This window comes from Hippopotamus amphibius, chromosome 7, assembly GCF_030028045.1.
Source record: "Hippopotamus amphibius kiboko isolate mHipAmp2 chromosome 7, mHipAmp2.hap2, whole genome shotgun sequence".
Lineage (NCBI taxonomy): Eukaryota > Metazoa > Chordata > Mammalia > Artiodactyla > Hippopotamidae > Hippopotamus > Hippopotamus amphibius.
The window spans coordinates 130,620,695-130,647,517 of NC_080192.1; the positions used below are offsets into that span (position 1 = coordinate 130,620,695).

Consider the following 26,823-nt stretch of genomic DNA (forward strand, 5'->3'; position numbering starts at 1 on the left):
GGCTCCAGAGCACAGGCTCAATAGTTGTGGTGCACGGGCTTAGTTGCTCTGCAGCATGTGGTATCTTCCTGGGGCAGGACTCGAACCCGTGTCCCCTGCATTGGCAGGCAGAGTCTTACCCACTGCGCCACCTGGGAAGTCCACCTTTGACTCTTAATGATAGAGGAGGTTGTTTCTATTAGGAGAAACCATATGACCTACTATTCTGTATGCCATATAGAGTAAAGCATAATGAAACATTTCTTGATTTAAATAATCCCTCCTTTATTCTGTTTCTTGTTTTTATGATAAAGAAAGGAAGGAGACTCTGATTATATAGAAAAAGAGGTCTTAGAGACCTGACAATAACTTTTGACCTTAGGTAATTTCGTTTCCTCTGAATCTTTACTTACTTATTTTGTAAAATGAGAGGATACAAATAAATCTTTTTTGAGAAATCTTCCAGCTTAGATTTTTTTTTTTGATGTGTTTTTGATTCTCTAAGGGTCTTAAATGAGTGGTGCCCCTGCTGCTAATGAAGTCTATATAGATTCTTAATGCCATCTTCTAGAATATATAAGCTCTCAGGATGATATTTTTTTTGGATCTTTATTTTGTATTTTTTTTAGTAATTGTTCAGGCAGATATTTCAAGTTGAAAGAAAATATTTGTTACATCATTGATTTATTTTTTTGTAGCTGAAGCCTAACTTAGAACTTGGAATTGAAGCAGTAGCTATTGATTCCAGATTTTGTCAACTTTCTGAGCAAGATTTATCTTGACAACTTTGAAGTTCTTTTTGTTTTGGGGCTAGAGCCCAAATTCCTCACCAAGCCAATAATATTATCATCTTGGTTATAATTTGCTTTTTCATAGTCTCAAGAAACTCAAGTAGCAGTATTGAGGGTACAAGTATATTCAATTTTTGAAAGTGTTGTTTTTCCCCTGAAAGAAGACAAATGTGAAAAAAAGAATTCTGATGTGATTCTTCAGGTGATTATAGTTTCTTATACTTCAGTGTTTCTTTTTCACTATGGGAGGAAAAGAAATTTCATTTAATTTGGAACCAAGATGTTAAAATTTTGATTGTGCTGTACAGTTAGATTTAAGGTAGAGAATGCTATTTTGAAAGAAAAAAATCAAGGTAAACTTGTTTAAACCTTTGTTTTCTTCAGTGAATTCAGTTAATATTTGGAGAATATTTGGAAATTATGGAGATTACCTTGTTATATATTAAATGCAAAAGCATTAACTAACTTACAAGATGATAATGTGTATTATATTTCTTTACTTAATTGAAAACTTAAACTTAAAACTTTAATGACACTTTATGCATATTAGAACCAAAAGGCCTGTGAAATCAAAATGTAAAGTTTATTTAAAAGTTCTGATTATTATAACACATTAAAGTTTTTTGTTTACATGTTTTTAAATGGTAAAAATGATGTGGCGGAAAATGGAATTTATTTTTGAGTTCTAGTGCTAGATTAGTCATGTTGTCATGTGTGCTGCTAGTCAAATTCCTTTACCTCTCAGGATATTAAATGTCTTAGTTTGTGAAACAAAGATCTGTATTACATAGCTCTTAGGGTTATTATAGGAATCAGAGTTGATGCGAATGCCAAACTGTTTATGTTTCTTTTAAAATAAACAATTGCGTTTCTGGAATATGGTTAGTTGATAAATTTATTCAATCTAATACATTCTGGGGTTGATGATATTTTATTTATTTGTACTTTTTTCTTAGGCAAGATTTTATTTATCTGTGCTTTTATTCCTAGGCAAGAAAACACATTTTACAGATCCATACCAGGGACTGGAATCCAAAATTGTCAGATGCTTTTTTAGGTGAATTGGCTGAAAAATGTGTTGGTAAGTGCTACTATTTGAAATTTTTAATTGTCATTGTTTGTTCTGCTCAGCCTCCCTTTCCCCTTATGTTTGGAATATGAATGAATATAGTTGTGTTTTTGTGCGATAGATGGCTTTGCCTTTAAATGTAAATACTATTTTAAACATTTCACTTGAAGTTTGAACACTTTTAGCATTTTAGCACTTCTAGAATTTTAGCTGCCATTAGGTATTTTGATTAAAAAAGCTCAGTAGTAATATGCCTTTCATTGAGTGCTGGATTTCCAAAATTACTGCAGTGTCTCCTTTTAGGAATTGTTCCCTTTCAGAAATTTTACTGAGAAAAATAAGCTTAAACGAGAGGTAAAGTTCCATGTATAGGGCAAGACTGTAGTCTTTTACTTCGCAGATTACATGATGGACTCATCCTCATGCCGGTGGTCTAGAAAGAAGTTGAGTGAGAGAAGTCTTCAAGGAAAATACTTAATGACATCTGCTAGTATTTCCCCAAAAGTAAAACTCTCCAAGTTAATGTTAAGTTATTCACAGAGTGGCTCTCCTACAGAGTAAGAGAACACTACCGTCCTAAAAGGATATGGTGAGAGGTTTTATGTACACACATGATCATATGTAGGAGATGGAACTCAGAGGTTTTAGAATTTAGGGGGTTGGCTCTAATTAGGCCTGAAATAAAAATGAATGTGGTACTAAGCAACTGAATATACACACAGGTATTTTTCCTTCATTCTTTTTCTGTCTTTTGTCTATTTTCCTCTCATTCTCTCAAAAATAGAAATTAAAAACTCTCTCCATGAACTTTTTAAGCATTATGAAGTCCCCCGAATAAGTCCACTAATAATCAGCAGTCTACTTGGGAAAACTTTAAAGTTACCAGAACCAAAAAGAACAACTTAGTTAAAAAATCATTGTGGTCCACCATCAAATAATTAAAAATTAAATAGAACATTAGTCCATTCAGTTAGCTACATCCGAATTATCCTCTTCATCCACAGGGACCTCCATCTCCGAAGCAGCATACCTCAGCTTTTGAACCACAAAGACCTCGACATCTTCTGGTGAGGAGAAAACGTAAATCTCTCCAGCACTACTCCAGTTTAAGCTTTGCCTGGTATAAGGGAGCATGCGCCAAACCCATTTCATGTAAACTTGGCTTGACCTTTGCAAAGCCTTGTGCTGCTTTATGGGAGAGGGTGGTATTTGGTACAAAATCCCGTCTTTGCCCTTTTTGAAATTTGACCCCTTTTATTTCCTGCTACTTTTATGATATTATTGTGTTAGAGTACAGATCAGTTTGGGAAATATTTGTAGATTTGTCTGTGAGTTTGTCACAGAATGATCCTTACTGAAATAAGCAGAAGTTTTCAAATAATTTTGGAAATTCCCTAAGAGTAATTTAAAAATTACTTTTTATTACCCTATCTACCATTTGAAATATTATATACTCTAATTCTTCATCTTAAATATTAGACTCTCAGTTTCCTTTTTCATTTCCAAAGGCCACTACTTCTCATTTTACCAAGTTATTTATTTTAGCTTTTAGTCAGTTTCTTAAGTTAAAAATTTTTTAAGACATACTTTCTTATAGGACTGAAAAACTTCTCTTGCCTTTTTAGGGGGTGGCATTGCTGGTTTAGAATCTGCTTTATATATACACTATTTTCTTCTTGGAGAGTGACATAAAAATCTGTTATAATTAACTGACTTCTGATTTTGATTGTGACATTTATTTCATTTAAGAAACCAGTTCACATTAAAAAAAAAAATCAAATGCAGGTCTTCAAACAGGAATGAAATAGCAATAAATTTTAAATTCATTATGAGCTTACCGCTTATGTATGGGTTTTAAAACATTATGAGCTGTTTTAACATGTATGGGTTCAGTTGAGTGAAATTTATGCCTAACAAAAGAGTATGCAGTCTTGATGAGTAATTGCAAAGATAGTTGACCTCTTTTTAGAGGTTATGGATTTGGTAACTTTTACCTTGAAATGAATTCCCAAGTACTTGGAGGTTTGCAAGCATAATAGGTGTGATTTTTTAGTAGTCTTCAAATAATTTTGGTATCCAGAACATGTGCACAAATAGTAGGAGCTTAAGGTTAATGAAGAACTTCAATCTAATCATATTTCTGTATTCATTTTCACTAAGAGGGCCAAAACAATGAAAGAGTATCTGTCAGTGAGGCATCTTAGCTTGTGGACCGTCATTGGTATTATGCTTAAAAATAACTTCATAAAATTTTATTACCTTTCTCTAGTTTATAACCTCTTTGAATAGCTTTTATTTTCAGTCTTTCAGACAAATTTCCATCTTAATAGCAGTATTCAAGAATGCTTTTTCTTTGGCATCTAGACGTGTGTTCATCAGACTGTTAGAATTGTAATGGTAGAACAGGTATAGTTATGGAATTCTTATGGAAGGGGGATATTGATATTTTCTTTAACATCAACTTTTAACTCTCAAAAGGCTATATTTCAGTATTTCTAGAATAGTCATGTCATCTTTTTTTCTAAACCAGGACCCTTTTGAGAGTGAAAAAATACACTGTTAATTATGACAAGGCAAGCGGCCTAAACCAGGACATGTGGTCACCCTTAATGTAACCTATTTAGCCATGGTTATGACGTACCTTTAATTCTGTTTTAGAGTCTAGTGAGGAAAGTATATTATTAATTCAGTTGTTCTCAATTTTTTTGTATATCAGAATCACTTGTAAAGTTTTCTCAAAGTATACATTTATGATGTTAAACCACCACTTAGTGATTCTGATTCATTAAGTTTGTGGGAATCTGTTTCTGATTCATTTTCATTGTTTATTCAGATGACTAGTCAAGGTTGACAACCACAGATATAAACTAGTAATTCTCATTCACAGGCAAATGTAAGGAAGATGAATCCTGTTGTTTATTGGTTATGATAATCCATGTGAAAATTTACTTTTTTTTCGAAGAAAACTTTATTACTAATGATAATATTCAAACTTTCAAGCAAAAATTAGGAGTTTTTTCAAACAAAAAAGGGATTATGTACAGCAGTTCTCAAAGGGTGCTCTCTATTTGTCATTGTGAGCTGACAGCTTGCCAACAGTAAAGACTTTAGTGATGAGATTAACAAATGTGATTTTTGATATTGTTAATAAAAATGTGTCAATATACAAAACATCTATTTAACTCAGTGAAGAAAATTTACTTCTTTAAATGGAATCTATTGTTGACAAACTTTAAAATTATCTTTAATAAATTAAGAAAAAATGAACAATACATTGCTGTTTATATTATGTCAAACAAATGTTATGGGCAACATTTACTACATAAGATACTTTTTTTCTGTTCTGCATTGTTTTTGAACTTTTTTCTTTTTTAACTTAGGCTTTTGCACTTAAAAATAGGATCATATAGTATGTTCACTAACTGTATATACTTTTAAAGAAGAAAAAGAAATGTGGTTTATATTTTTTTGAAGATGGTAATTTATTCTTCACTTCCTCAGAGATGGATTATCTTGTTAACTGTTTATAACTGAGCTGGTATTCTACAGTTGTTTTGTTGAACTAATATAGCAGTTTTTTGTTTCCAAACTATAACATTGGTGTTAACTCTTTTCTCTCTTCATTCATTCTTTCACTCAAGAAATATTTATTGAATATCTACTGAATGCCAAGCCATGCGTTGTTCTTGGTATTTGAGATACATTTAGTGAACAAAGCAAACAAACACCCCTACTCTTACAGAGGTCACATTCTAGTTGGGGAAGGCAGAGAATAGCCATAATAGGTAAATGATTAAGGTGGTAAGTGCTGTGGGAAAAGGAGAGCAGGGTGAGGAGTTTTCTGTTATATGTAGGACTTGATTAATGTGTTCATTTGCCCTACTGATAATAGGGATATAGTTTATTACAGATGTGTGAGTCAGTTTGATGTATACAGTTTTGTTCCTTAATGTTCTTTTTCTGCCAGTTAGTCTGGGACTATTTCTTCTCTGTTCGTAGTTTTCCTGTCTAATCACCATTTTAATTTCAGTATTTAAGTGTTCTACAAGGTCATTGTGAGAGATAAAGAGATTAATAAACCTTATACCACTCTTTGAAGAGCTTAGGGACCAATGTTCTGTAGCTAGTCAAGTGGTTCCCCCTGCTGGCATAACTGATAAAGGTGGCCAAATGCAGGTTTAAGTAGTGATATAAAAAAACACCATGACTAGTTTGAGGTTTTCTTCTCTTTTGTAGGTAAAGAACTAAAGTTCATATTTTTTTTATGTATTTGTTGCTCAAGTGAATGAAATGACTTAAGAGCACTGGTGGCTTGATCTGTTGTTTAACCACATGATCAGTTAAATATGGGTAATGGATGATACCTCATGTCTCTGTAGCCCTTTGAAGTAGATTATCAATCATTTTGAACTAAAAATATATGTAAAAAGGAAGTTAATATGGAAAATTAATGTATTCTATTCCTTTTAATACCTTTGAAACTGTCAGAGATGATCACAACTGTAAAGTGTGGTTTTGGGGGTATTAGCTATTAACCGGCTTGTGGGTTGCACTCAGAGTTGGCAGTAGAATAGCTCTGATTTTGAAGTTTCTGCTTATGTATACTGCTTTGTACTGCTCCATTATATGTGTTTGGAAATTAGTAACGTTAGAAAAATTTATAGAAAACTGTAATGTCACGAGGACTAAACTAATGTTTGGAAATATTGATGAAGGATTGATATAAAACTACTATTCTTTTAAAAACCTTTCCAGAAGAAAGAGGTACATTATAATCAGTGGTTTTGGCACAAAATACATGACTTGTTTTCTTTTAATATCGTTAGTTCATATGTTTGTTAATTAAAACAGTCAAAACATTTTTAGTCTTAATGAGTAAATAGTTTTATTAGGTGACTTTAAATGGTCATTTTTCATTTTGCTAGTGTAATTGTACATAATGATTTAGTATTATTTTTTCAGATGTGCATATTTGCAAAATGTAGTTGATACTTGGAAAAATGGACTTACCTTTGTTATCCTTTTCCTTTTGTGCATTAGGCTATTGCGGAGCTGATATCAAGGCCCTGTGCACTGAAGCTGCCCTGATTGCCCTGCGGAGGCGTTACCCCCAGATCTATGCTAGCAGTCATAAACTGCAGCTAGATGTTTCCTCAATAGTGCTCAATGCCCAAGATTTTTACCACGCAATGCAGAATATTGTGCCTGCTTCCCAGCGTGCTGTCATGTCTTCGGGACATGCGCTATCCCCCATCATAAGACCACTGCTGGAAAGAAGCTTCAACAACATCCTAGCAGTCTTGCAAAAAGTGTTTCCTCATGCTGAAATTAGCCAGAGTGACAAGAAAGAAGGTAGTATAAATTACCTTTTCATATTGTTAAAGTGAAACAAGTACAGGCATAAGTAAATAAATTCTGAGTTTTCTTATAAGGTTATTTATGTGTTACTCTTTTATATTTGCCTTGAATGTAAGAAATGTATCTCTTTCATTCGCCACTGTGTATTCTAGGTCTAGCATATAGCCTAGCATACAGTAGTTGCCTAGTCAGTGTCTATAAAAAGAATGAATGGATGTTTGTTCTGTTCACTCAGAATATTCTATCTTAATGTAGGAGTGTTACTATCTTTAGAAAAGTTTACTGTAGTAGTATTGGTTTATATTTTTTTATTATTATAAAGCCCTTACATAAATTGTCATTTATTAATCCTCATAATAATCCTGTGGGGTGGATACTCTTACTCTAAGATGAAGCTGTTCACCTGTACAGGGTCACTTAGTAAGTTCTAGGTCTTGCTCAAACCCAGGGAGCTTGACTCCAGAGCCCATGCTCTTAACTGTGTTGCTATAATGTCCCTCTGGATTCACCTCATCCTGCTGTTGTTATTGGGACAGCACTCTGCAGGGTGCTGTGCTAATGGAGTGTAAATTATTAGTAAGGGAGTAAATTAGAACGTGATTATAAAAGGTCTTGAATTCTGGCCTCAAGATCGTAGTTTGAATTTGATATAAAAACAGAAAGCTACATTTAAAAATGTTACTCATTTACAGGAAAACTTTAGGTTCGTATGCTAATCAAAGTAAAGCCCGTGAGCTTTGAAGAGACAGTAATTTAAAATAGTTATCTTAATTTTCTTTGTTTAGCATGTAGTCTGCACTGTATAAAAAATTATCCAGTGAATTATGTTAACATTAAAACTATTATATATAGTAAAAATCATCAATATTCAATGAATTTTGCTGTCATATATGTATTTTTTAAGAAACTTTAGTTTTGAGGTTAGATTCTCATGGTATATCACATCGATTACTTGATTTCTTAAATTTGTCAAATGAGAACATTTGACAGCTCTGCCAGCTGCTCTGCCATGAATTGTACATTTCTTATCTCTGATTTTCATAAGTGAGGATATGTATCGTTTCCCAAGATTTTTTAATTTTTAAAAAACTATGTCGCCTTTAGAAAATCATAAAACTCTTAGCCTTCTCTTTTGAGAGATTATAAATTCTTTGTTTCCATTTGAGAATTTTTTTATGGCATTATTATCTGTATTTTCTTACCATTTTTTTTCCCATAAGTATAAAGTATGCTTTAGTTCCTTTTTTTTCTTCATATACCAGTAGAGGAAAGAAACCAAATTTTCTTTGATTATTAAGAATTGTTTTTTAGTTATGTAGTTATATTATGCTAGATTGTTTTTGTCTTTAACATTTCTCTTAGACAAATATTGCTTCCTTGTATATGAAATGGTCAGTCAAGTGGTGCTCCATTATTTGTCTGATTAACTTTTACAATATTAGTTGTAATAAATATTTGGCTTTTAAAAGCCACTGAAATGTGTGTCTGCCAACACACTTCAGTATCTCATTTTAGAAAGCATACCTTTTTTTTTTTCTTTGCTTTTTTGGGGAAGGGTATGATTTCTTAATTTCCTCCCATTTCTCTTACACATGTAATGTTGCTTTTTATTGAAGGAATTGACACTTTTTTAGGTATGTATGAATTACAGCTATTAATACTTTAGGTTGTAGTTCAGGTAAATTTTTAACTATGGCACTTCCAATGGGAATTTTAGTTCTGGTCAGTCCACTGAGCAATAACTTAGGACCCATATAGAGACCAATGTTACATGAATGAGTGCATTTTTTAAGACTGGCTTTTTTCCCCACTGAATCCCTGAGTCTTTTCTTATCTAGACTAGATTTTCCTTGAAATATGTGAAAAAATAAGGGTCAGTTTGTTCCTTGTTGCTTTTGTAAGAACTGGGCCATACCTCAGTTACTCTATTAATTAAACTATATTTTATTAAATGTACTGGTTTTGGTCAAAATTAACTTAGAAATTTTTAGTAAGTAGGTGAGTATTTTATGGGTGTGCCATTTCTTTTCCAGACTTCTTGTAGTTAGTCTCCCAAAATGCATCGCATAACACTTAAGTAGTCTGTAAAGGTGAAAGAATTACATTGGTTCCATTTACAAATTATTCTAAATATTGTAGTTTATCAATTTGCCTGGTCAGTCTGTGTTATTTGGTAGATAACTTATTTGTTATTGCCACTTGCTTTTTATTTTTATTTATTTTTTTATAAATTTATTTATTTATTGGCTGTGTTGGGTCTTCATTGCTGCACATGGGCTTTCTCTAGTTGCTGCAGGCGGGGGCTACTTTTCATTGTGGTGCACAGGCTCCTCATTGTAGTGGCTTCTCTTGTTGTGGAGCACGGGGCTCTAAGCGCGTGGGCTTCAACAGTTGCAGCACATGGGCTCAATAGTTGTGGCTCATGGGCTCTAGAGCACAGGCTCAATAGTTGTGGCGTCCAGGCTTAGTTGCTCTGTGGCATGTGGTATCTTCCCAGGGCAGGACTCGAACCCATGTCCCCTGCAGTGGCAGGCGGGTTCCCAACCACTGCGCCACCTAGGAAGTCCAACCACTTGATTTTTAAACCAATTTTTCTGAGTTTTGGTAGGGCACTAATATTAAATGACTTTTTAAGCCTCATAATCTTTGTGATTTTTTTTTAACAGATATAGAAACTCTGATTTTAGATGATAGTGAAGATGAGAATGCTTTATCAATTTTCGAGACCAGTTGTCACTCAGGATCACCAAAGAAACAGTCATCAGCTGCTGCTGTACATAAACCTTACCTTCATTTTACAATGTAAGCAATTTATATCAAATTTCTTTCAACTTAGAGTGATTGTTTTACTACTTTATGGTTAGAATTACAGTATATTTTTATTTATGGTAGTAACCTTGAGGACTTTGTTTTTCTGTTGTTTGGATACAATTCTGGAAAACTTTTTTACTGTGTCTGTGTTTTTCTGTGGTCGTAAATTGGTTTATTGGTCAACTAAAGATATTTTTTCCTAAACTGATTGTGGGATCTTTTTTTTTTACGTAGGGTAGAAGGAAGGGTTACCTTTAGAAAGTCAACTCATGTCCCCAATTTTGTTGCTTTTTATTTGAACTACAATGGACAGAAATGAAATATTTACTGTGAGTCAGAGTATTTTGATTGTAATAAGTTTCATATAATAATTTAGGGCTCTAAGGGTACTAAAGAGTTTTGAATTAGAATTTGCTCAGTAATTAAACAAATAACTTTCTGATTGTCCAGAACCTCATTAGTTTTCACTTTCCTAATTTAGATTTTATGTTTTTTCTATTTACATTTACCTTTATATTAAAGCAGCTTTTGCTGTGTACTTCAATGGGTAAACAGTTTTAGTGCTAATGTAATTTTAAATTAAGAGACTAAATAGTTTTCAGATACTAACAGCATCATCACTTGCATTTACATAATTATGATAGTTAAATAACCATAATGCTCCAGTCAGGTAGGTCTAATAGGACTTTTATTAGAAGACACTGAATTGTCTGTACTTTTGACTAATTTTTCTTTAGAGATATTTTGAACAAATTTAAGTCTTCAACTTTAATTGAAGTTTCTTCCATATAGATTTTGGTGAAATGTTAATTTGATTATTTGCATTGATAACCCTTCCTTGTTTTTCAGTTTTTAAAATGAGACTAAATTACTTTAATTTACTCTTTAACAGAAAACTCTTCTCTTAGAAACTTTTTTTCCTACTTCAGAGCCTTTCTTGTATGCCCTCTGGGAAGTTTTCTTAGACTATTTCAGAAATATTACAGATCTGTTTATTGATGGCCAAGGGAAAACCAAATAATCATTTTTTTTTTCGCCTAGCTAGCCTGTGTGCTGTGTGTGTGCTATTTGTTTTGACAATTTTAGTTACTTGAAAGCTAAGGAGCTAAGAAACTATCAAAAGACAACTTTTTCAATTTTATATTAAGAACATTCTTTCACTTATTTAATGTATATCAGTGGTATGGCTTATTTTGTTTGGGTTAGCCTTTCTGAAGGAATTGGTTTAAATTTAACCTCTTTTACATAAGCTTTTCTAGTTCATTGATTTGACATTGATTTAATAGTGAGACAGCTATATACTAGAATGAGCTTTTTAAAAAGATGTTTTGATAAATTACATTATTTATTTCTTTATTCACTCATTCTGCCAATTTTTTTTGTTTTTACCCTGTGCCAGGCACTGTAGTAGGTGCTGGAAGCATACATAGTTATAACGTATGAATAAGATATAACATAGTTCTTACTCTGGAAGAGTTCTTGTTCTTGGGGGTGACAAGCATTGTGATATGGCTAAAGTGATATGAAAGCAGAAGTGAGAAGCTTCCATAGGGAAACCCAGGAATCCTTCACAGAAACAATGGTGACGTTTGCAGTCCTTTTCAGTATGAAGGGGTAGGAGTTAGCATTTGTTGCTCATTACCAACTAGACATGTGGTAGGTATGTGAAGCGCCGGGGCTTCGTATGTAGTGATACATATAGGTGTCTCAACAGTCATTTAACATTTGTGGTATCGTCATTTTATAGATGAGGAAATTGAGATACAAAGAAGTTAAGTAAATTGTCCATGATCATGCTGCTGGCAGGGGACAGGCTTGGTACTATTTGTTCCCTGAGATCATATTCTTTCTCTTGTACTATGTGGTTTCCAAATTGATTTCTGAGCTTAATAGGGAGATAGGGTTTTTTAGGGTAGGTTGGACGATATGATTTTTCACACTTTCCAAGAAGCATTTGCTTTAGAATATAAGCCTTTAATAAGGGCTACATGTGTATTTTGTTGTTATTGGTTTGGTTTGGTTTGGCTTTTTTGTTTGAGCAACGTGTTAATATGCCAGATTAATACAAAAGAGAGTCTAGACAAGTAGAAAGCGTGACTTTAATGCTGGTGTCAGTAACACTAGCTTGGGCATTGATAGGTTTCTCTTTCTGGGAATAGTTTCCTAAAACAATGTTGAAACCTTTTTTTTTAGATTTAAGATGAAATAGAAGTCAAGCTATTTAAGGCCTGTCAGTCTGCTAGAGAACCCTTATGATGGAAAATAAGTTTTCTTTCTTACTGTATATTACCATAAGGGGATTAGAAACAGAACTTTCTGAGGTTTTCCAAATGAAAATAGCTTTGTTTTTTCTGATTAGAAAGGTGATATACTCTGTAGAAAATTCAAGTTAAAAAGAAGAGCATAAAGAAGAAAGTAAAAATTAAAGCCCAAGCACCTGAAGGTAATAGTTGTTAGCTTTTTGGTGACCGTGCTTCCATATTCTCTCTATCCATATAGACAGACCCATATATTATTTTATATAAATTATATTCTCCTATAAAGCTGTTAATATAACTTGGCCCCCACCCCCCCTTATACTGGGAATGTTATTTCATGTCAGTATATGTTTAATGGCATTCTTTTAAAATAGCTACATAGTATTTTGGGGGGTGTTTCATAATTTATATAACCTTATTGATAAAAATTGAAGGTTCCAATTTTCCTCTTTTATAAACAGTGCTATGAAAGACACCTTTCTAAGTATACACCTTTTTTTAAAAATAATATTTATTTTATTTATTGTTTATTTTATTTTTGGCTGTGTCAGGTCTTAGTTGCAGCATGCAGGATCTTTCATTGCAGTGTGCAGGCTCTTCATTGCAGCCTCTCTAGTTGTGGCGTGCGGGTTTTCTCTTTTCTGGTTGTGGCGCACAGGCTCCAGGGCTCTTGGGTTCTGTAGTTGTGGCACATGGGTTGCCAAGCACGTGGGCTCTGTGTGGCACGTGGGCTTAGTTGCCCTGCAGCATGGGGGATCTTAGTTCCCCACCACGGATCAAACCTGCATCCCCTGCATTGGAAGGTGGGTTTTTTTTAAAATTTATTTATTTTATTTATTTATTGGCTATATTGGGTCCTCATTGCTGCACACGGGCTTTCTCTAGTTGCTGCAAGCATAGGTTACTCTTCATTGTGGTGTGCGGGCTCCTCATTGTAGTGACTTCTCTTGTTGTGGAGCACAGGCTCTAGGTGCGTGGGCTTCAGTAGTTGTGGCACACAGGCTCAATAGTTGTGGCTCACGGGCTCTAGAGCACAGGCTCAATAGTTGTGGTGCACGGGCTTAATTGCTCTGTGGCATGTGGAATCTTCCCATTGCAGGGCTCGAAACTGTGTCCCCTGCATTGGCAGGCGGATTCTTAACCACTGCGTGACCTAGGAAGTCCTGGATTCTTTTTTTTTTTAGAACTTTTATTGAGATACAGTTAACATACAATAAACTGCATATATTTAAAGTGTACGATTTGGTATCCCAATCTCCCAATTCATTCCTCCCCAACCCTCCCTGCTTTCCCCATTTGGTGTCCATATGTTTGTTCTCTACATCTGTGTCTCTATTTCTGCCTTGCAAACCGGTTGATTTGTACAATTTTTCTATATTCCGCATATACCTGTTAATATATGATATTTGTTTTTCTCTTTCTGACTCACTTCACTCCATATACATCTTAATATCATTTTCTGATTCAGAGCTTAAAGTAGATTTTAAAAACTGATTGCTCTGTCAAAGTGTATATACATTTAAAAACCTGATAGAGGTTGTTAAATTGCCTTCTAGAAAGGTTGTACCAGTGTACATTTCATCACTAATGTATGAGAGGGTTATTTTCTCTATTCCCTTGTCATTTCTAAGCACTGTTTGTCTTTTTAAATCTCTGCCAACTATAGATGAAAATACAGTCTTCTTATTTATTTGAATTGTTTGTTCTTTCACATATTCATTCACTCATACACTCATACAGATATTTTGTCAAAGTGCCCATCATCTACCAGATGTTGTCCTAGGTAATCGGAATGTGTCAATGAACAAAATGTACTAAGATTCCTGCCCTCATTCAGCTTACATTTTAGATGGAGACAGACAATAAAACAATCAGTGTGGTAGATAGAATGTTAGAAGATAAGTACTGTGGGGAAAAATGTAGAGAACACTAAGAGGTAAGGGAATCATTGGGAGTGGGATGAATTGCAGAATATCTTTGGATATACATTTTGGCGTATATTTGGCTTACTTGCCAAATTTAATTTCAGGAAATTGTACTTTTTTCCATTCTCACTATTCATAAGAATACAGATTTTTCCATCATAATAATGGTATTATAATTTTTAGTTTATCAATCTAACAGATAAATGGTGTTAATGAAAAAAAAGTTTTCATTTATGCTTTCATTATTTTTCATCTTAGTTAATAACTATCAAATCTTTCTCAAGCCTAGATCACTCTTGAGCTTTAAACTTTGTCCAGCTGCCTATCACTCTTTGTGTGTCACAGATCTTTCAGTATATGCTGGCTTGTGTTTTCCCTTCTCTTCCCATGAGTTCTGTGAGTTACCACCGTTCAGCTGTCCCAACTAGAATTGGACATCATTCTTAACTCTTTCTTCTTTCTTCCCTTCTGTATCTATTCAATGACCAATTCCTGTGGATTTTTCTAACTAAATAAGTCTAATCTGAAGCTCATCCTTCTACCTCCTATGACACTGTTCTTGTCTACACTGTTGTTAACATCTCATGCCTGTGTTATTACAGCAGACCCCTATCTGGTCATCTTTCCTATTGTTTTGCCTTCTTTTTAAACCCTTTCCTATACTGACATGCTGTTAGAGTTATCATCCAAAAACGTGTATGCTTATGTCACTTCTCCTGCTTAAGCATCTTCATGCTTCCGTATTGCCTTCAGTGTACATTCCAGCTTTTAACATGGCTTATAGAACCCTTCATAGCCCTTCACAGTCTGACTCTCCTCTGCCCCTCCCCCTCCCTTGCCCCAGTATCTTTACCCCTACATTACCCTAAAACCTTAAAAGAAGCTGGCTGTAATGAACTGTATCTGCTACCCCAGAGGGTCAAGAGGTTTTTTTAACCTCTGGTCCTTTGTACATCCTGTTTTTATTTCTTGAAATTCATCCTTTCTGCCTTTGATCTGTTGGGTTTGTGCTTTCGTAACACTTTTTCAGGAAAGTCATCTATGAGTCTCTAATAGCACCCTGTACTTAAAGAGTGCTGCTTATTAATCACACTGAATTATAGTGATTTATTTCCTTTTTCCAATAAATGCACTGAGTTATGAGCTCTGTGGCGACAGTGGTATTGTTGGATATCTCAGGCCAAGGCATTCAATGTAGGAAGCATTCTAAAATTGTTAAATGAATGAACATTTTTTAAAAAGTTATTTCTGTTTCCTTTTTTAATTGTCTGCTTCTTTGTATAAGACAATTATACATTTGTTAAAATACTGTGCATATAAGCTCTTTATGCATTTAAGAACCAGTCTTGTTAATGGCAAATTTAATTATTTGTCTCATTTGAGTGTTTGCTGTTTGGTTCAGATTGTAATTTTTGAGTAACAAAAGTTTTTAGATTTTTATGAATTAAAAATACATGAATCTTTTGTTTTTTCTTTGTTTCTGTGTTGGAATTAATTTTGTTCTGTGAAATTAGGATCTGAATCCTATTTTAAAACAGTATTTGTGTTGTAATTCATCTCACTTCCTTTTATTTTTATGCTTATTATCATATATAAAATTCTTTCAACTGTTACGATTTGTTTCCTGGGCTGCTGTGTTCCCCTGACCCATGTTTCTTTTCTGTGGTGTTTTCTTCATTCTGTTATTCTGTTCTATAATATGTGTCAGTGTAAAGTAGGGCACATCTTAACTTAGTGTTTTAGAACCTGAGCTTTGCAGTTATATGGACACCCAGTTGTATAATCTTATACATAACTCCAAAGGTTTCTTGATGTTCTTTTTTTAAAAAAAAATTATTTATTTGTTTATTTATTTATTTATTTGGCTGTGTCGGGCCTTAGTTGCAGCATGCAGAATCTTTTAGCTGTGGCATGTGAACTCTTAGTTGTGGCATGTGGGAACTAGTTTCCTGACCAGGAATGGAACCCAGGCCCCCTGCATTGGGAGTGTGGCGTCTTAGCCACTGGACCACAAGGGAAGTCCCCTTGATGTTCTTACCTGATTATTTTCTCAGATAATATGCAAATAAGTTTTAAGTCCCCCCCCCCCGAAATTTTTTTTGGGGTTTTGCCTTGCGTTTTTAAAATCTATAAAATACTGTCAGCCAACCACATGTATATAGTTAACTATAGCTAGGTATAAATGCATAGGAAGAACTGACATCTGTATTCAGGCTCATGATGTGTTCTATATAGTTTCATACCTCTCTTGTTAAGATTATTTAATATTGTTTATCATTTTTATTTTTGCAGTTGTGAATAGAATCCTCTTTCCTTCTTTATGTTGGTTATTGATGGCGTTTAGGAAAATCTTTTGGTTTTTCTATTTCCATCTTCAGTCTTGTTATTTTGTTGGTAGACTATGGCAGTCATTAGTTGATTCTCTTGGATTTTCTTTTGTATAATCATATTCTTTACAAGTAGCAGTGTTTATCTAATTTCTTTCCATTGGTTCCATTTTAAAATTTATTCTTATTGCATTGCTTAGAATTTCCTGCATTATGTATAGTGATATTAGATAAACTTTTTTCATTTATCTTTCTTTTGGCGGGGGCTGCATTGGGTCTTAGGTGTGGCATGTAGGATCTTTTCATTGTGGCGTGCAGGCTCTAGGGCACGTGGGCTCTGTGGTTTGTGGCATGTGGGCTTAGTTGCCCTGAGGCATGTGGAATCTTAGTTCCCTGACCAGGGATCAAACCTGCATCCCCTACATTGCAAGGTAGATTCCTTACCACTGGATCAGCAGGGAAGTACCCATTTATCTTTTTAATGGTAGTGTAGAATCTTGAAAATACTAATTGAATTTGGTTTAATATGTTATCCTAAATTTGCCTTCTCTGGTGTAGGGCTTTAAATGTCATATATTAGGTCAAGAACAGTTAATTTTTATTGGCCTAGAAACAAAATTACTGCCACTGAAGGAGTCCTACTTTTTTTTTTAATTCTATTTTAAAAATTGTGGCAAAATATGTATAAAATTTACCATTTTAACCATTAAACAAAACAGTCCTACATTTTCAGTAATCTTTAGATGTACCTCTTTGGTGGAGAAGTGGAATTCTTAACATTTGACCTTGGATAATTAACAACTAAACACACTTAGTGTCTGAAGCATTTTCCAAGTTAATATATTTGGTATGATAGGATGAATAGCCAAGTATTTTTAGTTTCTTTTAGAATGGATTTTTATACTTTTTTTAAAGCTCTTTATTGGAATATAATTGCTTTACACTCTTGTACCAGTTTTTGAGGTACACCAAAGTGAATCGGCTGTATTTATACATATATCCCCATATCCCCACCCTCCTGTGACTCCCTCCCACCCTCCCTGTCCTGGCCCTCTAAAGCATCATCCATCATCGAGTTGATCTCCCTTTGTTATACAGCAACTTCCCACTAGCTATCTATTTTACAGTTGGTAGTGTATCTATGTCTATGCTACTCTCTCACTTCATCTCAGCTTCCCCTTCACCCCCCACCCCAACCCTGTGTCCTCAAGTCCATTCTCCACATCTGCATCTCCACTCTTGCCCTGTCACTGTGTTCATCAGTACCATTTCTTCAGATTCCATATATATGAGTTAGCATACGGTATTTGTTTTTCTCTTTCGGGTTTACTTTGCTCTGTATGACAGTCTCTAGGTCTATCCACCTCATTACATATAGTTCAATTTCATTCCTTTTTATGGCTGAGTAATATTCCATCATATATACGTGCCACATCTTCTTTATCTAGAATGGATTTTTATACTTTTTACATCTTGGTTATTAATATGGTCAGAGAGATCAATATTTTAAAACTAGTTAATAAAAAAATGATTTGCTGTACTTAGAAAAAAATGAGAGGTAAAAGTTCTATTAATTTGGCATTACATTCTTTTATGTAAATATTTTCCTAATATTTTATTTTGATCTTCAGAGTGTATGGTTTTGAAATAATTATTATATCTTATGTGTATTGCAGGTCACCATATCATCAGCCAACCTCTTACAGGCCAAGATTATTGCTGTCTGGAGAACGAGGCTCAGGTCAAACTTCTCACCTTGCTCCAGCACTTTTGCACACTCTAGAAAAATTCTCTGTGCACAGACTAGATCTCCCAGCACTTTATTCAGTTAGTGCCAAAACACCTGAAGAATCATGTGCACAGGTAGGTTTGTACTGTATCAGAGTACTTCCAACTTTCTTATTGTTTATGTCGATGGTGTTTATAGATAAAAGTTTTTCAAGGAACAGTAAAATGAATGTTAACTTTTTGTTGGTTATTCATTAACATTCCAACAGTAAGGCAGAGGATCCTTTTGATTTTTTAAAGTGAGCTCATTGTTTTTCCCATGATGCTTCATTCTTTTCTGAAATTTTAATAATCCCATTTCTTGTATAAAGCTTTATTTCATTAAATAGTGTGGAAAGGGAACTTCTTTTTGCTTTTTTCTGACCCTTTTTTCAGGGACTCTTTAGACTTCTGTCTTTTCTTACAGCCTCATTATTATAGGGAATTGATATCCAGTTTGAGAATGCCAGGATTTAAAATTAATATAGAAAAGTGATAGCAATTTTAAAATTATATGCATTTGTATCAATAATGAGAGGTGTTTGATATTGATTTTTAACTACTTTATATTTGCTAGCTTGTGAAGCAGAATTCTAGTGGGGCTGTTTATATTTCTTGATGTTTTAATATATAACTGTGAATTTATTGTAAGTGTGTCATGTTGGAACTAGGGGCTAAGGGAATAAGTTTTTTGAACCAAGGGACCATGTCTTCACCATTTCTGTGTCTCTGACACAGTGCCCAGCTCATAGTAAGTACTCATTAAATGTTTGAATGTCACTTTTCTACTTTGATATTTAGCCTAGTTTTAGAGATTAGATGGCTGGAGTAGTAACACTTAAGAGCATTGCATACAGTTTTGTTGTTTTTTTCAGTTATAGTTCATAAATATTTAATACATAAACTTATCTAACTGAAAACCATTCTGTACCTTGTAGCAAGCAATAGATTTTTTAAACAGTTCATATTGTCAGTTTTATTTCTTTTTTATTTACAGTTCTTTGGGTATGAACATCCTAGCAGTACTTCACTACTTCTAAAGTCCTATTCAAAAGATTTTTTTCCCCCAAACCCATAGACTGCCTAAAAAAACTATATACCAGTTAATTTTCTCCAAGTTTTATACATTTAATTTATCCTGACTCTGAGTGTTTTCCAATAATGTTGATTTATGTGTGTGCTCATATTCTTCCTTTTTAGTGAGACAAAATTATTGCAGTTTTTATGCAAGTAAGGGAATTACTTGATACCATTTAAAATAAATCCAAGGGATTTACTAGGAAAATATGAATTAACAAGGTTGACTTCAGAGGAGAGAGAATCTAAATAGACAATAGTTGTGGAAGAAGAAATTGATTGTCCAGAAACACTATCCAGACAGTTTCACAGGTGAATTCTTTTAATCTTAAAGGATAAGATTATTTTGATGCCAGTTGAAGTATTCCAAAGCATAGAAAAAGAAGGAAAGATGTGAAATCAAAAAGAGTGATGCTGAACCTTTGAAAGAAATACAAAGAAAATTGTGGACTAATCTCTCTTAGATATTGGTCATAAAGTAAATATTACAAATGGAATCCAGTAGCACATCAAAAGAGTAATATGCCATTACTAAGGCATGCAAAATTGATTCAGTTAGTTGTGGAGAAATATAAATATTGGAATGAACACATTGAAGTTATAAATATTTGCGTATGATATGATTGTAGTATTAACTGAGAAACTATTAGGGCCAATGAGAGACTTCTCTAAGACAGGCAATTTCAAAGTTAATGTTATAAGATCAATAATTTTCTTTTATACAAACGATAAGTTAGAAATATGGTTGACCCCTGAACCATGCGGGTTTGAACTGCATAGGTCCACTTACACACAGATATTCTTCAGCAGAAACTACAGTACTACAAGGTCCATGGTTGGTTGAACCTGTGGATGCGGAGAAACTGCAAATCCAGAAGGCCTGACTATAAATTATACACAAATTAACCCCTGCCTTGTTCAAGGGTCAATTGTGTAATGGAAGAAGAGGTCCCATTTAAAATAGCAACTAACTTTACCTAGGAATTAAACAGTTAATTTGCATGGCATAAAAGAAGAAAGCTAAAAAGTCACTAGAGTACAGGTGAATAGTGAAAGACACACCTTGTTTTTAATTACTATAATTCAAAGTGTAGACTCAACTCATATTACACAGATTAAAATCTCAGCTACTTATGTGTTGGTTGTGGCCTTGAACAAGTTGCTTAACCTCTTTGAGCCTTAATTTTCTCATCTATGAAATGAAGATGATACTACATAAGGTTATTGTGATCATTAAAACAAGCTTGTCCAGTTGTCTTGGCATACAGTGCTCACCAGTGACGGCTACCACCATGTTTATCACTCCTGCTGCAGCTCCTTTCACAGCTAATGGCTGCTAGCACTCAGCACTGGAAAGCTGTGAGTTCTATTCTAAATTAATGTATAAATTAAGTGCAATCTAAATTACAATCCCTCTAAATTTAAGAGGAGACGTTAAAACTCTTTGCTTCCCCTAGAAAATAAATGAGCATAGCAAGGATTCTAGAGGAAAAAGTATAATGAGGAATCCCTACCAGATATTTACAGATGTAGTAGAACTGTGGTATTAAAGTATTTGTACAGGGACAGACAGATAAAACAATAGCACACAAGTGAGAAGCCATGCTTAGGCCTGTAGGAGTAGGACTTAGTATCTGGTGAGGTTGAGCACATGGTGATAATGATGACATTGAGATCATAGAATAGATGGATTAGTCAGTAAACAGGCTTACAACACTGGCTGCCTCTACAAAGGGAAAGAGAAAAAACAAAACTGGATTTCCTACCTTTTACTTTCACCCCCAAATAAATTCTAGATCGTCAGTGGAGCTATGAAAGTGTTAGGATAATTTACAAGGTCAGTATGTTATCTTGGACATGAGAAAGTATTTAATTTCAAAGCAATGAACAGAAGCCAGGAAACATAAAGATAAGAACAAATTTGACCTTATAAAATTTTAAGTTACACATGACAAAAAACTTTCTTTACATAAGGTTAATGGACATAACCTGGTAAAAATTTGTATTTGCAACACATGTCAGGGGCAGGTTTCCTCACTATACAAAGATATGTTAAAATCAGGAAGAAGAAAGAATAACAACCTAATGAAAGAATTGGCAAAATAGGAGCATGCCGTTTATAGGGAGAGAAGTAGCCAAAGCAGCCAATAAAAATTTGAAAAGATTCTTTGCCTTACTTATAAGTGGAAAAAAAAAAACCGTATTAAAGCAGTAAGATGCTATTTTAAAACAACTATCAGGCTTGTAAAAATGAAAAGCTTGATAAACCTAATATTGGAGATGTGGGTGCTCATACTTGATTAGTGGAAATGTAAATTTATTTATCGATTTTGGAGTGTAGTCTTTTAAACTTTCAAGTACCTTAGGACCTAGGAATTTTACAATAAGAAACATTTCCTAAAGATATATTAGCTCTAAGTATTCACTGCTGAATGTACAAGGATATTCATCAAAGCATCGTGTAGAATTACCAAACAAAATAAGACAAAAAGAAACAAACTAAATGTCCTTTTTATGGTGGACTGGATAAAATAAAGTATAGTAACAAAGGAATACTAGAAAGTTGTTAACAAGACTGAAGTAGGTTTACATAGGCTGATATGGAAAGTTGAAGGAGATATTAGTGAAAAAGCAAGTTGTAAATCAATCTAAGTATGATCTTCTTTGTGTAAAAAAAAAACTTAAAAAATATATGTTCATGTTTATAAGTAGAAATTTTATCCAAGAATATCCCAAAAAACTGTTAATAATCGTTTTGGCTTGGGGGAAGGAACTTGGAGGATTGGGGGACTGGATAAACTTTGTCATTTTAGTTTACACTGTGCTGTATGGTTTAGAACTTCTTCTTTTCCTTTTTTATGTATACTTGACAGTATCAAATAAACTGAAATATAAAATCACTTTGAAAGAGGAACATTCTGTCTATAGTTGTTCCTTATAGCCAATGTGTGTGTGTATTCACAAACACAATACTGGCTTAATGTTAGGTAAGAAGTATTTAGGAAGCGTTGTAAACTATATGTTGATCTTATTGGGATCCTGCATTTTTTTGTTTTTTGTTTTTCTGAATTCTGCTTGGCATCATTGGGCAAAATTTGCATTTTAACTGCATGTTCTTTGGTCTCTTTCACATATCTTGGCTTTTACTACTTTTTTGTCGTGTTGGCGAGGACAATGGAGAGAAATGTCACTTGGTAGTGGAAAACAACAAAAACCCACCGTTTGTTTTGGTTATGTTACATTGCATCTAGTATGTCAAGACATCTCATCTTCTCTGCTTTCACCTATGAGCTTCTGAGTTGGAAGTAGGGCTTATTCTTGAGTGACCACCACCTGGATGTCTAATCTGCCCAGGCACTGAGTCAGAATTTTGTAGTCATGGTAGCTGAAGCTCAGACTTTCTCTGAACACTGACCAGAGACCACATAAACTATCCTGAGTAATCCCTGATTGTTTGTATTTTAAGTGCATATTTAAAATAATGTAATATTCTTTGAATTTGAATATTCTTCAAAAAGAGGCTATTATGAAATTGAGGAATTTTTTCTTAATTTGTAGGGATTGGCAAGCCTGGATATAAGTAGGTATAAAAGTCTTAGGGAAGAGAGTGCGTAAGTCAGGTGCTGAAATGCTGGAAAGGTAGAAAACCCCCTCTTTCTATCTTTCTGTTCTATATTCCCTTTCTTTTCTTCTTTTTTGCTTTACTTCTCTTGGTGCTAGTCCTTTTGTCCAAGGATATGTGATTTTCTTTTCCCCTGCCTCTAAGATATGTAATATAAATTAAATTGGGTTATTTTATAATGTAACATGAACATGAAAGATAGTTTTAAAGGAAAGAAGTCTTAAATCACCTTTAAAGGTCTGTATTTATGTGTGTGATAAGATGGAAAGGGGGGAAGAGCCCTACTTCATATTTCTTTATACCACGGGGACCATGTTTAATTCTATGCCTTTTCTTTAAAACATCCACACACAAGCAGGTATATGACAGAACTTCTTTTTCTTCTTCTGAATGCCCCAGCTATTGATTAATATTATCAGTTGCGTGAAAAATGGTAGAGGAGTTAGTGTCTGTTGTAGGGTTTTCTCGTTGTTTCTTAAAATTTAATGAGCATGAGAATCTCCTGGGGGTGCTTATTAAAATTTCTGATTCCCTGACTCCACACCCAGAGATTCTGGTTCATGAAATTTGGAATAAGCCCAGAAATCTGCACTTTAAACATGCATCCCAGTTGTTACTATTCTAGGTCTTCAGTAAATCACGTTTTGAAATACAGTACTTTAGCTGATCACTGGACAGTAATTTGACATTTATAACTGAAGCAATTGCCAGAGTTCATAAAGTAGCTCTGTGTGTGTAGGTGTGTGAGCATCTATGTATGTATGTATATATGTGTGTTACTGAGCATTTCATAGTCTTCCAAAGGCTCAGGACGGAGAATGGAAACTGATATAGCCTGGAAGACTTATGGTTGTCCCAGTAAGTTCACAAGTAATTATTGAGCCCTACAGCAAGGCCAGAGATGTCAGTATCTGGAGTAAAAGACTTACTATTATTAAATACGCTTTAAAAAGGAACAGCAATAACTGTGAGTCCCCTTTGCTGACATTTTCAAATGTATTTTTTTCCCTCTTGTATTATTTCTGCTGCTGATTAAGGAAAAAAGAGATTGATGAGTGTGTTATGTTTAATCTTTTTCAGTAATGCAGAGGTATGGTTGAATTGATAAATTTAAATATGGTCTGTCAAAAGCTTTGGAGTTTGGGCACTATATGGTGTTACCAGTAATTTCACATGGTCAGTAAGGTTTTTTTGGGGGTGAAAATTTTAGTATTTTTCTTTCCCTAGAAAGAAATTGTATCTGGAAATTCTCAGGGGAAGTCTGTTTTGGTTGCTTGGCATTAAAGAATTAATATACTTACCTGTATGTATGCTTTGGATGCGCTTGTGTTTGCGAAAAAGGATTTCTGGGTATCTCCATAACAGTCTGTGTATGCTTTGGATACTCTTGTGTTTGTGCACATGGGTGTACATCTGTGTTTTACCATAGCACTTTTTTTTTCTTTTCTTTTTGAGTTGTAAACAAATTCTCCTGGCCCAAGTTGTATCACATTTACTGCAATTATTGATGTTTTTAGCGATTAAAATATCAGAAAAGGAATTTGGGTGTTTTAATTTTCAAGAAATGTTGATTTGTATTAAATCCATTCTTCAAAGACTCTAGTATAGTTGTGTTTTATAACAGGCTGATTTTATATGCTTGTAAAGAAATTGGGCTTTTTATTTCTTGAATCCTGAGTCTTTAGATCACAGACAGTGCCTTCTTTTCACAGAGATGCTCAGTAAATCTTAGGTCAATAGAACATAAATGGAGTAAGTGACACATATGGAATGAAGTTATCAGTAATGGAGACATTATTTATTTTAACATTTTTGATAGCATGGTTTAAGGAATTGAGCTTATTTAAATAGTGCTTTTTAATTTTTACAAAAATTGAGAATAAATTTAGCCCCCAAGGTTTTTCTTTTATCTATGTTTTATAATTTTAGTACATTCTTAATCCTGTAGTGTGACCAAGACAGATTCTGGAAGTTTATTGATAACAAAAAGTTGTTTTTCACATATAGCCCCTTTTAGGAAAGCGAAATTGTACTGGCTTGGAGCTTTCTGCTTCATCCCCCTTTGTATTTAAAATTATTCTAGTTTTCAGTTTTTAACGAAAATGGCTTGTTAGGGGCTGTATGTGCTTAATTTTTTAAAGATACAGTAAATTTCACGCACTGAACATTTTAATTTGGCGCCTAATGTACTGATTTGAAATTTAGCTTTTGAGATAAGGACTCCTATAAATATAGCTGCAGTTTATATTGTTAGTGCTTCCTTGCATGGATATTTCTAATTTCAGTGGCCTGATTTTTGCCTGTTATATCATTAATATTCAGAGAAAATAGTTTTGGATTTTTTAAAAATAAAGTTATATAAGGGACTATAATTCTTGTCTGGGACAAGAAGAGGCCAGAAATATATTGTTTAAACAATCAAAATGAACATTCACATACACTGGTGTTCGTTCATTTTATTTGTGCAAGAGTGCTGGTCATGTCAGAGGTATTTTGAAACGGTTGGTTCAGTAATTTGGCCTACTGTCTTTTTTTCTCTATAACAGTTTTTCTGTTTTCTACTACACCTTGCACATCCACCAATCCAAGACACCCTGTAGGTGAGTATTTTTCTAGTTATCAAATGGCATCACTTGTTCCCAAGACAGTTGCCGCTTCACTAAAATTAGGCTTTATTTTTCTACTATGAAATATCTGTTTAATTGATTTCACAGAATGTATCTTATTCCACAACTTCAAAAGTTACCGGCAAACTGCTGAAAAGCTGATTTTACATTATAGAAAAATCACAATAGCATTAAACTTTTCTGAATTTTTAAATACTATTCTCAGACTCTATTCTTTTTGAAATTTTATTTCAAAAATGGGAGAATTAGGACAGGTTGGCTCTTTAAAGAAAATATGAAATTTTAATATTCTGAGATAACATGGAGTAAAGAAACTAGTTTTAGTAGTATTTTTAAATATTTTGGAAATTAAGGATGTTTTTCCTTTAAAGACTTCAGAGAAAAATTTTGAAAATATTCCCTGGTTATTGGTGTTGCATATAGTTAGATTAATTCTCAATCCATATAATTATTCATGGACCAGAGAGCCCGAGCCTTTTACATTTTCTATATTTGTCTTAGACTTTTTTCCTGATTTTTCCCCTTCTAGGTTTTCAAATATAATTTCGAAAAGTTCTACTTATAAAGATACTTTCCTAAAGTCTTTGGAAATAAAAAAGTTAATAGACTAACAATATTATGTTTAGTTTGCTAATTTTGAGAGGTTTGGAAAGAAAAGGAAAGAAGTAGAAAAAAAAAATCCCTCAACTTTTGTAGAGTCAGTGATGCTTATGTATCTAGTTCAGCCTTGCAGATAAGTTTAAAACACCCACAGTACTGCATTGTTTAACTTCTGGCTCTGTAAAGTTTTTAAAATTATTACTTAACCTTCTGTTGCTTTGCGCATACTCTGATATTTGCTAGCAGCTAGGTGTTCTCAACACATATAGAAAACCTAACCTACAAATATTAGAATGCACGGTAGTATTTCCTTTTTTAAAAAAGGCGTGTTGTCTCATCTTTCCCTGGGCATGTGGTAACTTGCATGGCTGAATTAGGTAGGTGGTTTTGTGAGGTTTCTCAGTAAGCTGTGTAGTTTGTTAGTCTTTATCATATAATCACCTTTCTCTCCCTGCTGACTTTTGCTAGTTTTATCAGCAACAGGCATTGGTCACTGTCTTCCACATACCATGCCTGATTTGGGTGGCATGTAAAAAAAAAAAAATTTTTTTTTTTTGGGGGGTGGGGAATCAAATGCCTCTCTTGCCTTTGTGCTCCTGTGTGGTTCCTTCC

The 26,823-nt window shown here is 33.9% G+C and overlaps 1 protein-coding gene across 4 annotated transcripts in view; it reads left to right on the plus strand.

Moving 5' to 3' along the window:
• ATAD2B (ATPase family AAA domain containing 2B) overlaps nt 1-26,823 on the plus strand; it is a 148,521-nt gene that overhangs the window by 70,754 nt on the left and 50,944 nt on the right. For 2 of the 4 annotated variants that reach the window (XM_057741165.1, XM_057741166.1), the window contains exons 15-19: nt 856-972; nt 1,761-1,851; nt 6,880-7,191; nt 9,864-9,999; nt 18,195-18,381. In XM_057741165.1, coding sequence (XP_057597148.1) covers nt 856-972; nt 1,761-1,851; nt 6,880-7,191; nt 9,864-9,999; nt 18,195-18,381 — 843 coding nt within the window. The remainder of the gene's footprint in view (nt 1-855; nt 973-1,760; nt 1,852-6,879; nt 7,192-9,863; nt 10,000-18,194; nt 18,382-26,823) is intronic. The other 2 variants (XM_057741167.1, XM_057741168.1) reach the window with 1 other exon arrangement.